Source organism: Macrosteles quadrilineatus, unplaced genomic scaffold (assembly GCF_028750875.1).
Source record: "Macrosteles quadrilineatus isolate MER2022 unplaced genomic scaffold, UCM_ALF_1.0 Scaffold_5__1_contigs__length_97177068, whole genome shotgun sequence".
NCBI classification, from domain to species: Eukaryota; Metazoa; Arthropoda; class Insecta; order Hemiptera; family Cicadellidae; genus Macrosteles; species Macrosteles quadrilineatus.
Window position 1 is genome coordinate 93344786 of NW_026542598.1, and position 12590 is coordinate 93357375.

Sequence of the window (12590 nt, forward strand, 5' to 3'; positions counted from 1 at the left end):
CCAGATACTGTATTTGCGAAGGTTTATCTATAATTGTTTTGCCAGCATATCTGAAAATATTCAAATCAACTGCTGTTCTTAATATAAGAAGGTTTCAACTGGCTACGATAAGATCCCCGTGCGTAGAACGGGCACACAGCTAGTCAATAAATATAGTTGCTTTACATAGCCTAACACTACAAGACAAGATGATTATTTTTCAATGAGTTATTTACGATAACTTCTGTATTATCTAATAGTATGAAGAGAAATTATGTGTAGCAAAAGTGTTTGAAAAGTCTTTGTACATGTCAAAATGATCTTAGCGTCTTGACGATTTTCATTGAACCAGCTTTCTGTCGCATCCAGTAGTTTCGAAGAGGGTTCACAATCTCTGCCACTGTAACGCTAAAAAATAATAATTGAAAACAACTGGATAATTTCAAGAAATGATTGCAGTTACAGATTGTAGGTTGCAAAATCCTTAATCATTTTAGTTGGATAGATATTTACACGTACTTAATATTAGCATATTTAGTCACTTATCCACTATTGTAGGTTCATAAGTGGAGTGTCCAAGCAAAATTGATAACCTGTTAATCATTCTTTCTTTATGTGTTTTTTTCACATATTAGATGGAATCAGTTGTCCAAACATTTATTTTTTGTAACCTTGTAAAAATATTAAGTAACATGCCAAGCCTAAATAAAAAATAAAAACAGTTTTTACAGTTTTCAATAGTTGTGATTATTTGATAAATACTTACTAAAAATTGACAAAAGTCACTTCGTCATTATCTGGAACCCATCTCAGCTTCACTGAATTTTTGTCAGTGTTATTAACGTGCATAGCTGTGCTCTGAAACAATTTGCCTCACTCAATCATGACAATGACATGGCACTCAATGTGTTGTACGGTATAGAGTTCTTTTAGGGAATATGTTGCATTTATTTTTTTATAGATAAATACAACTTGAACAAATTTCTTCAAAGAATTATCTATATTTTTGTCTATTTTGTTCTACTAAAAAAGCGCTATCTGAGACAGTGGGTTAAACATTGCAGATTTGTTTTTGTTCTGATACTTATCAATGTACTATTACCACTTTATGCACAATTATATCTATAGGAACAATTTTTACTGTATCTCAAGAAACACAATATTTTGTGGGCAGATGGTTCCATAGGCTGTCCACTGTATTATATATTTGAAGACAAACGAAGAAACGAGGTAAGGACAGCAATGGAATACTACGTAAAATGAGTTAAGTTACTCAGTGATAAGCTAGCTCAATTGCATTATAACACTCACATCCAAATGGCCAAAACACGTGAAGACATCAATATCCTCATCATGGTTATCGAACTGGCCTGTAGCTTCTCCTGTCCCTAAGTCTATGGCGTGGATCATGAACCCCTGGAATGTGTTTTTGCCCGAGGCAGCCAGTGTGACATAAACCCCTTGCTGGTTTGTGATCTCCGTCTTGCTGAGCGACACCCGGTAGGGCATCGGAGGTTCACGAGGGATCACCGAAGAGTTGGTAAAGTTTCCCGGATTCATCGACTCGCAGTTATCTTTCCAAGGGTCAAAGAGTTCATCGACTTCATCTGCGTATTGTCCCATGACTCTCACTATGATGGATACTACCACTAATATCACTGATGGTGAGAATATCATCTGTGCCTGCAAGTGGAAAATACAACTGTAATATGTAGTACAATTGTAAAAATTGTCTTAAAAGATTAAAATATTTTATAATAAAATAAACAGTAGTTTGTACAGTTTGGGATTATATAAAGAGCAAATCATCAGATGAAAGTATTCTCTATCTCCATTGACTCCATTGACCTGGCCTATTGTATGACATGTATACTTAATGGCAATAAACTATTTGAATTTGAAGTAGTTTTAATGATGACTGCCCTTGATCATGATTGATGTGACATAATCAATAGTTTCTGGTGTGGAAAATGACGGTCTTTCAGTTCAATCTCCCTGAATGAGCTGAATGAGTGCCGTGTAGTTACGGAGCACACCATTGCAGCAAATCGAATACCGAGCACGCTCTAGCGGCACATTGCGGAACCTTCCTTTGACAGTCTATATTTATATTCTAAAAACTGTTGACTATTGGATACAGAAGTTGTATCAATCGCCAAAGCTAAAACTTACAAATAGAATTGGTCCATTTCCATTGTTTGTCAGCTGACTAATTTCCCTGACTTTCTGTTAAACAGCTCACCAATGTCCAATAACTTGTGTAGATGAAGCAGCAAAAAAAGTAAAAGCTAGGCACTAGAAAGGCATAAGGTGTCTTATATAATTGACTATACATAGTGTAGACTACCATTCCAATGTAAAAATTTGAATCCAAAAAACGTGGTGCAATCTGTAGAGATGGTCTACCAACTAATGACAATATTCTGTGTCAAGAGATAAATCAATCAGCTGTTGGCATGGATTTTAACATAGAACAAAACAAACATAGGCCTACTCCTTAGTAGATTTCTCACCCTTATGGAACAGAAGACAATTTCATTGTTAGTCCTGTACGGTGTACTGCAGAGGTTGTGTTTTGTTACAATATGTTTCTTGTTATTTCAGTAATTTAAAACCTCATTTAACCAAATAATACGATCTAATCATAAACAATAACTCGTCCCCTAGTCATATAACCGAACAGTAAAGCACTAATCAAGAAATTAAACCTAAAAAAGTAGAAAAAAATGTTGTCGACACTGCTTAAGACATAATTAAAGATTGTGGTCTTAGCAAATTCTCAAAGTGCAACCAAGCAATACAAAGTAGAATATAGGTAACACTTACTGATGGATGTTCTTGAAAGACGTGGAATTGAAACTAAAACACCACCCATCTTGCATCTAGACTGGTTGTCGGTTGATGCTTATGCTTAAACTGTAATTTGTGTTATCATTTCATCTTATCAAGTTGTTTTCTGAATCATATCATGGAACAGTACTTATTTTTTATTAGCTGTAAAATTAATGTTTTATTAAATTGAGCTGCAGAATCATACATTATTTAGTTAAAACAGGTCCAGCACTTGTTCTTGAGATGAATGAAATTTCTATATTTGATGAGGAAAATTACTAAAACCAGGTAGTTTTAAGAATGGAGAAGGATCGATAAAATAATTTTAATTATTTGAAAGTCTCCTTAAGGATGTGTTCGAGTAATCTCCCGTGACTAATAATGGTACAATAACTCGTCAAGTAATCCGAATATAGTAATCCAGGGGCCATCAACATGGAATTTAATAGTCTCCCATGTTCAAAAACCTTGTAATTATTTTAGTTGGATGGGTATTTACTCCGCAGAGAACCTATAATATATTATCAGATAAAATATTTCTTCAATATAAATATTGATTAAAAAATTTAAATCAACATTTTAATAAGTTTCTGATTGTTGGTTTCAATGCTATGTCACACACCAAGTCGCCAAGACAGGGGAAATTGATCTTTAGTTAACCTAAAGTCAAAATATTCATAATTTTACTTCATTGTCCATCAGGTGCCTATCTATAAGGAAACTAAAAACACCCTCTTATCAGTCTTATCTTTATCTATAAACATAGATTTAAATAGTTCACTATAGAATTTTTGCCTTTTGTGTAGTAGAACTAGGGCTATGTATACACCTTCATTCATATCTTCTTCTCAAACTATGGTCCTACATCAGGTTCTCTGCAGAAGTATACCCGTTATGTAGAAAGTGCCAAAGTGGTATGGTTTTGGCAATGTGCTATAATGAAAAGAGTAATTTAGATATTGCAGCATCATAAGAAATTTAGTCTACTTTTAAGATAACACATCCAAATGTTAACAACTTAAGCAAACATCAAAACAAGCTTCAAACTTTGAAATATTACAGCATAGATAAGAATGCTCCCTTTCAATATCAATGACCATTGTGGTTAAAGTATGACTAGTTTCACTTGCTGTATCTAAAGTTAATGGGTCTGTTGTAAATTAACTTGTAAGAAAAGATTGATGAAGTATAAGAAAATTAATTGCCAACAATGCCAACTACTGTATTGTTGATATTGCTGGTAGTTCTGAAGTTTCCCGCTTGGGACAGCACATATCTCTGTCGTGACGTGACAACTCTGCTGCACTCTTTTGGGAATACCTCAAACTGTTTGCTTTGGTATTGGTGGTTCCCCTTTTGCCGCTGGAGGCAGCACGTGACTTTGTTATGACAGCTGCTGCACTCTTATGAAAAAACTTCGAACTATTCTACTAACGTACGTAGTCCCCTAGATTGCCGCTTTAGGGCAGCACATTAGTTTTAGTTTATATCATATCTATGCTGGATTTTTATTTTTATTCCTTAATGGGATTTAAATTTTAAGGTTATGTCAGGGATTGAAATAGATTGCGAGATAAAACAAAACGGGATTTAACAATCCAGTAGCCCCAGTAGAGGGATTCTCATGTTGGTCGTGAGGATCGTTGTTTGTGTAGTTGTTGTCTTTTCTTTGTAGCTTGCTTGCTTTGCTTTTCGTGAATGTGTCGTAGTGAAGTGTCATCAAGTTGGATTTGTTAGAGGTTAAGTGACAATAATAGCATAGATTCAAGTGAAAGTTTGTGTTTTAAATTAACAAGAGACTCATAAAATTAACGGTAGTTGATTGATTTTGTCATATTTTATTACTTTAAATAAAAAAATTGAAGGTGGAATCGTATGTGAACTTAGCACACCACATCGCCAGCAAGTTAATTTAGGTGGCCTACCTGTTTTAGGATGTTTTTGGCAGAAAGAAAATGATTCATTTGAGCGCGAAAGTCCTTTAAACCCTTTGGAAAAAGTAAGTCAATAGGCCTAGTTATTGTACTCTTTTACTTGCCAATAATGTAAGTTAAGTTTATCAAGTAACTTAAGTTAGGTAGGTAGGTAGGTAGGTGGGTGTTAACAAACCTGCAATTACTTCAGGTTGAGTCAAACAACCTTTTTAGTAGCTCGCAGCACGGTTTTTGGCGGGGTAAGTCCACTACTGGAGCAGTTTCAGTCATAGGCCTGTCTGATGAAATCGCAAACTTTTTTGAAGACAGCGACTTAGTATCTCTTGCACTGTGTGATCTGAGTTGAGCGTACGACTGTGTTCCTCATGGAATCCTTGTCGATAGCCTAAGCTTTTCGCTTTTGGTGTCAGAGGTAAATCTCTCTCCATGCTCAGTAACTTAGCTTAAGTGACAGAAGACAAGTGGTTGACATTAAAGGGTGCAAAATCCTCAGAAAGGGAGGTTCCACACGGAGTCCCTCAGGGCTCAGTTCTTGGGCCACTTCTCTTCCTGATTGCCATTTTAAAACGACCTGGGGAGGTATGGAAATCTTGTGCTCTTTGCTGACAATACTAGGTACCTTGTATACCAGAGGGAAAAAACCGGTCCCTGCAATGGAGCAAGCAAAAAATAATCTGAAAGAATGAATTTGAGGCCAAGTCAAACTGGATGACTTTCACTCTGTCACGCACCCCAAACAACATCGGTGGGAGTGTTAAACTATTGGGTTTCTACCTTGACCCAATACTGGACTGGAGGGATCATGTCAAACATGTCTGCGATAACTTAAGCTGGCTCGTGTCATATTTCTACTGAGGAGATTTGATAAGTATGTACGTAGGTTCCTACCTTGTTCTGATGTAGGCCTGCCATGCTATGTTTCATTGTCATACCTCTTATTGCATACATCTCTGGGGACACGCTGCTGGAGCAGCCAGAGTTTTGAAGCTCCAGAAGACAGCTGTGCGCATTATGACAAGCAGCCATCGCCATAAGCATAGCGAACCCATCTTCAAAAACCTGGGCATCTTGACCATCTATAGCCACTACATATGGGCATGCATGCAGGAAATCAAGAACGTACACAACATACAGAACAAGGGCTGACATACACAGCTACAATACAAGAGGCCAAAATCAACTTGATGTTTCTCGCAAGTACATCGCATTAGAAATCGAGACTCATACCCTGGAAGTGCCATCCGTTTCTTCAACAATCTCCCAGCTGCCACAAAGACCCTTGCCAACAGAAAGTTTAAAACCACCACAGGAAATTTGCGCTTGGAATTGATCGTTGGCCAGAGAGTAAATCATTGAGGTTAAGAATGGCACTAAGGTCAAAGCTCTAAGCAGCAGAAAATCTTGCCATAGACTTCCGCAACGACCAAACGTTTTACTAGTTCGTTTACGGATTGTAATACTAGTTTAGGTCCTACTAGTTCTAGACAATTTAGTTGTCTAGTCTATAACTTTTCTATCATTACAGGCCTAGGCCTGGTTCCATTTCCAATATCGGAAAACAAAATTGTCAAAAATACTTGTTGTCTTAAAATCCTTAAAACATAAATAGGGCCTAGGTTATATTTAAAAGGCACAAAGACCTAGAAGAACAAAATCTGGTTAAGTGTTATGATTTAATAACCCCACCAAACACAATTATTAATTGTCAAGTCCAGACACTAAACAGAGTGCACAGAAGGTTTCCAAGGATCTGCGCCAGATAATAAAATCCCCTGTTTTACCATTAGTTAAACTTTGCCAAGTGAGTCAGTTTTGGTAAGAAACAATGGGAAATGAAAACACAACTACGTTAACTTTTAACTTCTTAAGTAGGTAAACACTCAGCAAATGTTGCAAATTCATTCACAATGCAAAGATAACCAAACTTCAAGGGCACATCAAAAGGCAAGTAAGGTTTCATCAATGTTAACTAAACTTAATCAGTTCTTAGGCTTAACTTGAGTTTTTTAGGCATGTGAGGAAGGAATACCGGACTTCATGCGGATTGTTTGCTTTAAAAATTACGTAGGCCTATACTGTATTATAAATAAATAACATTTGAACCACTCAATAGAACTTTGCATTCAAATTATTTTATTCTCTTTTGTGGGCACATAACTTAGAACTTCTAAAAGGTCTTTTTAACCGGTGGATCGTAAGTTTAGATCAAAGTAAAGCTTTCAATAGGAAGTTTTACTTTTTTATTCATTAACTTATCTTTTCTGTATTGGCTATAACATAACCAATGATAATGAATATAACTTAACTTAATTGTGCCTAGTATTTATTTATTCCCATTCCAACGGCCAAAGACCATTACAAATATGATTAGTACCGGTAACGATAGTTATAATCTTAAATTAATAATAAATATGCAGTTATACAATTACAATTACAATACATACAGTTACAAAATGTATGATGAATAACAGATAAATAAACACAAACAACATAACAACTATACTTAACATAACAACATAACAAATAAATATTTTAAGAGTTTAACAAGACAAGAGGACAAGAAACACCACTCATTTTACATGCACATTGATTAATAAATATTCTAACCTAGGCCTATCTATAAATAACAAATATATAACAACCTACGGTATAATAAAATTTGTTGCTGGCGCAGGGAAGTAAACCGGACCGTGGCCTTCCTTCAAAAAGTCCCCGTGGTGTCTCCAAAGAAGTTGATACTGGCCCCCAAAGTGTTTCCAAGACTAAGAAATCTTGCAAGAGGAGCTTGATAGGCTAATCGTATTGGCTACTGAAGTGCCTCTTGCCGAACAGATCTTGTGAACGGGTTCTAGAAGGCACATGGAGGTCCACTTCGGCAAGTAAGGCGGGACAGTCAATTTGGCCATTGAGAAGTTTGTGGAGGAAAACAACGTCTGCCACACAGCGGCTCAAGTGAAAATCTAGCAGGTTTAAATTGTTTTGGAAGACGGCCACTGGGACTTCACGGTACCGCATGCCTTGACGGCACCGAGAAATCTGATGTATTTCTTCTGGTTACCTTCGAATTTGTTGATGGGCCCTAGGTGGAAGGGTGACCAAACTGGGCTGGCGTACTCCAAGTATATAGGCTATATATTTTAAAGCTAGGCCTATCCCAATTCATCATTTTATACACTTGCAGTATGCAACCTTTTCTGAAAATAGGCTAGATAAATTGATAGGCCCACTTTATTAACTTGTTGTTTTGAATTTTAAGTATTTGACTTTGTCAAGTTAAAGATAAGCAGGGGTAGGGCCTTTTGAAACCTTTTCCAATATTATATTTTTTTGTTTCAGCAATGAAGCTCCCAAAGTTGCCCTTGGATATCAAGGTACCTTCCAGCGTTCTCTCAAGGCGCCATGCTGTTTGGCTGGTGGAGCCGCCACATTGGTTGATTTTGGTAAGTTCCTGTATTTTATTCATATTTTCAGTGCTCGATTTGCGTCAGAACGGTGTTCCGGTACCTCTCAAAAATTTTTTGAGTGGTGATTGGTGGGGGGGGGGGGGGGGGGTTTGGGTATCACTGCATTTTTTATCCAGGTATTTATAAGAGTAGAGACGATCCTACACATTACTGAACAAACAGTTCACAAAGTTTCAGCTTATTTCCGTTATATTAAAAACTCCTTAACTCTACATGCTCCAGAGATTATTTTATTGATCTAATTATGCATATTTTTATTATTCTTCCACATCATCTCATGATATAAAATACCCCCGCCAAACAAGCAAACTACAACATTTTACAATATTCTCCATAAAAATAACTTGGGAATTTTGAATTTACAATTTTTGTATTTTCTCCGTTCCCAATAACCGTACAAAAACTCTTTTATATACTAAATTATTTGTTTTTTTAAGCTCTTTATAAAAGTCTGGAGAAAAATTTGAAAATGTTGTGCTTTGAGGGTCAAAAATGAGAAAAACCATTTTTTACGTTATAAAACCGCCTCTAAAACCCCGTTCCCATTGTCCGATTAATGCTGGTTCGCAAACTCATTCAAGTTTACGTGCTGCCTTACACCTTTAAACCAAATTTCATCAAAATCGGACAAAATTTACTCAAGTTAACTCATTCACGTCAAAATAAAAAAGTAAATCAGTCCCGGGCATAGGTTTTACTGTGCCACTTACGGTGATAGCTTCTTCACTCTAGAGAAATTTGCTAAAAAGGCTACTTGTTCATAAAATGGAGTTTTCAATGGATACACGTACACAAAGATTAAAAAATTAGCAAAATGTCTGACCAGTCCTGCTACTTACAAAGAAGCACCCATTTGGTTAACTTCTACGAATTTCACTGAGACAGGAGTCCCTAGACCTATATGAAAAGATATTTTGAACTTCTGATCAACGGCGCTCGCTTCTCTTCTAGCCGGGAAGACACCTTCTTTTATCATACTCACACTATTCTTAATCAGACCTGAGCAATGGTGTTAAACCCTAGTGTGTTATTTATATGCTGAGGGCCGTTGGCAGCTCGCTCAAGAGATCCCCGCTACTTCGGTGGCTGTAGCAAAGGAGGTTTAGAATACACAATTGGTATTGCTTCAACTTGATGAACTCACCCCTGTTTTCCCTCAATGTGATAGGGGTAAAAACTTGAAAACAGGACAGTTGCTGTCCCCTATATCTGAGAAAATAAATACTCATCAATAGTAATTAAGTCTATTTTTTTCTAATGTGTAGCCTTTGTAGTTCATAAACCTGATCTTATTAACTCTAAAATTAATTAATAACATAAATTTATTATTGCTTTGAAGAGAAATTCAACCTCTGGTTTTTGAGTAATCTGGGTCACACAAACAATCCTAAGTTTTGACAAGGATATCTACAATGAATTATGCAAATTGTGATTACAACAGCTTTTAGATACCCAATAATACCTAAGTGTGAAAAATGTGATTGCTATAAATATACAAGATGTTAAAAAACTCAAAATAAAACTCTAAAAAATTGCTGTAATGTAGGATCCTTCTATATTTTTTATCTTACTCACAATACAAATTATAGGCTGCAATATTTTTTTCTTTAAACAATATACTGAAAAGTATACCTAATTTTTAACTTAATAATGACCATTAAAGTTAGCGATTTTATTTGTATGCATACAAAAACCATGTGACCCACCATTTCAATTGAGTGACCCAAATTACAAGTAATGTAGGTCACGTGACTGACGTCACACGTAATGCAGGTAAGGGGACTTACATTACACAGTGACTCAAACGCATAAATGGAGATCTTCTATGTATTAAACAAAACTTGTGTTATCCTATCATAAAAGTGTCACCTTTTTGTTATTATCGTCTGCTAATAACACTAGGCGAGGTTCGTAATTTTATTGCAAATCTAGGAGCCAAATTCTCACCGCCCACATTGTTGTATAATCCCGTCCATCATCAAAATAGGTAAAGTAAAGACAGTAAACAGAAATAATATTCAATTATATTGTGGGTTACAGAAAAATTAATTCTCGACATTGAAAACTCATAAGAGAAGTAATTTGGGTCACATAATTCACCAAAAGCAATGTAGGTCACACATCAGATCCTCAGATTTTGTGACCCAAATTATAGTGACCGACATTAGCATTTTCACTCTCGTCATTTACTAAAATGGAACATAGAGTCCATAGTTCCCTTTGCTGGCCATAAGTTTGTTTAAGTATGGGTTTGACTTATAATTCCTTAGTTTTAAATAAGTTATTTGCCTTATTATAACAGTTATTATCAGTACCGACTACCGACCATTACAAAAATGTACCTAAAATAGAACATAGAAGCCATAGTTCCCTTTGCTGGCCATAAGTTTGGTTAAGTATGCGTCTGTCTTATATTTTTGTAGTTTTGAATAAGTTATTTACCTTATTGTAACAGTTATTATCAATACTGATCATTACACAAAAACTTAACTCTTACAAAACAGATTTTAAATCAAGACTTTCTGTATAAACTGGAAAGCCTAGCATCACATAACGTCTAAACCTACTTCACCCACAGTCAACAACGAACACAGAGAGGCCGAAATATTGATCTTACCGGAGTCGATAGGGTTGAAAGACCTGACGAGAACTGGTTCCTACCCTCGAACCCAGAATTACATTAATGGCCAGGGACACGACTTTTAACGATCGTTATTGCCAGTATAATTTCATTAAAAAGTTTTTTTGGTAATTTTTGTCAATATTTTAACATTATTAATTAATTTAAACAAAATATTTAAAATTTATTGCCTTAATATTACTGAAAATATAAGTTTATGTATCCAACTTCTAACCTAGGGGACAGGGTTTTTGCAATAACTATACCCATTTTGGAACTTTTCAAACACTTTTTTCTTTACTACATAGTATTATAATCGGAAAACATAAACATTTCTATTATAAGGAAGGTATAATAAATCATTTTAAAACTATTTGGAGCAGGAATAGATGGTGGAAGAGGTATAAATAGCTAGGGACGGCAACTGTCCTGTTTTCAAGTTTTTACCCACAGACCTAGGAGTCTAGAAAAGACTATCTGAAAAATTATTAAATTTTTATAATATTGGGCCGGCTAGGTAAAATTGTTTAAAACCTTTGGGTTTTGGGTCCAAATCAAGTCAGGTCAAAATCTGGTTTGAAAAATACTGATTGAAAATATACAATAGCGAAAGAATTGGAAACATTATCCTTGGCCGCCACAAAATGATGATCGTCTCTTGTAGTCGCGGTCAAAACCGTCATGTTTCCTGCGTGTTCGCCGAATCCAGGGAGTTGGGGATTGTTCCATTATTTTTCAGAGTTTTAAATGTCCATGAGTTTTAAAAAATGGGCTTTTCTGTTAAAATTACGGGAGTTCAAATACTTTTTTCAACCGTACTCATATTGAAAAGTGGGTCTGATAAGTTTGTAGCATTTCGTTTGCAAGGGTGGTAGTGCTGGTAGCAGGCGGCGAGTCTACGACGGCAGCGAATCGACGAACATTGAGCAAATCGTGGAACCTTCCTTTGTCAGTTTATAATTGAATTCTTTTGTCTATGGTATTATGCATCAAGGAAGATTTAGGTATTTTATGTTTCCGTGATATTCTGTGACCCAAAATGGTCCCCACCAGATTTGAGCATGTGTGAATTTTTTCATTGCGGCGTTCCTAAATTTTGCATCTCTACACTCACAAACCCTGATGGATCTTAAGGATGCAATTAACTAGGAAGTGGCAACAACTAAATAATGGTCACGCTTTGAAATTCTGAAACCTTTTTGCACATAACCCCAGACTAGGCACAGTGCCGGATTTACCACTAGGCCGATTAGGCCGCGGCCTAGGGCCGCAAGCAGAAGGGGGCCGCAGAGGATTGAGAAAAACATTTTTTAGATAAAAATTTTTTTTTTTTTACCACCAGTTTGCAGCGATCACAGGTGACCATAATGATGTCTCCGCGGACCAAGGGAGATGTTCACGATTTTGCCACGGCCGCGGGTGACGGCACAGAAAACATACTACTATAACCTTATAGTATAAGGTTATATTAGTATGTTTTCTGCAACGATCACATGTTGGTTTTCCGTGGTGACGGCGATGTGTCCTCATGATCGCAGCCCGCGGGAGACGTTCAAGAATTAGCCGCTGTCGCGAGTTGTCAATGATAATGTCCCCATGATTGCGGCCCACGGGAGACGTTCACGATTTAGCCGCGGCCGCGGGTGACGGCGATGTGTCCTCATGGTCGCAGCCCGCGAGAGACGTTCAAGAATTAGCCGCTGTCACGAGTGTCGATGATGTTGTCCCCGTGATTGCGGCTCACGGGAGTTGTTTACGATT

General features: G+C 36.5%; 2 protein-coding genes across 3 annotated transcripts in view; one reads left to right on the plus strand and one right to left on the minus strand.

Moving 5' to 3' along the window:
* Positions 1-2894, minus strand: LOC128994955 (uncharacterized). Of its 2 annotated transcripts, XM_054419808.1 has the most exons (4): positions 2806-2894; positions 1291-1662; positions 746-837; positions 1-387 (listed from the first exon to the last, which is right to left on the minus strand). In XM_054419808.1, the coding sequence occupies exons 2-4, from the start codon at positions 1654-1656 to the stop codon at positions 291-293; spliced, it is 555 nt and encodes a 184-aa protein (XP_054275783.1). In that variant the 5' UTR covers positions 1657-1662; positions 2806-2894; the 3' UTR covers positions 1-290. The 2 variants fall into 2 exon arrangements, with proteins under 2 accessions (XP_054275783.1, XP_054275782.1); XM_054419807.1 differs by lacking the exon at positions 2806-2894 and having other exon boundaries at positions 1291-1792.
* A 1515-nt stretch (positions 2895-4409) lies between these two features.
* The window catches only part of LOC128993853 (high affinity cAMP-specific 3',5'-cyclic phosphodiesterase 7A-like), a 99555-nt gene continuing 91374 nt past the window's right edge, over positions 4410-12590 (plus strand). Inside the window, exons 1-2 of the mRNA XM_054417907.1 lie at positions 4410-4810; positions 8082-8185. Coding sequence (XP_054273882.1) covers positions 8084-8185 — 102 coding nt within the window. The 5' untranslated portion in view covers positions 4410-4810; positions 8082-8083. The remainder of the gene's footprint in view (positions 4811-8081; positions 8186-12590) is intronic.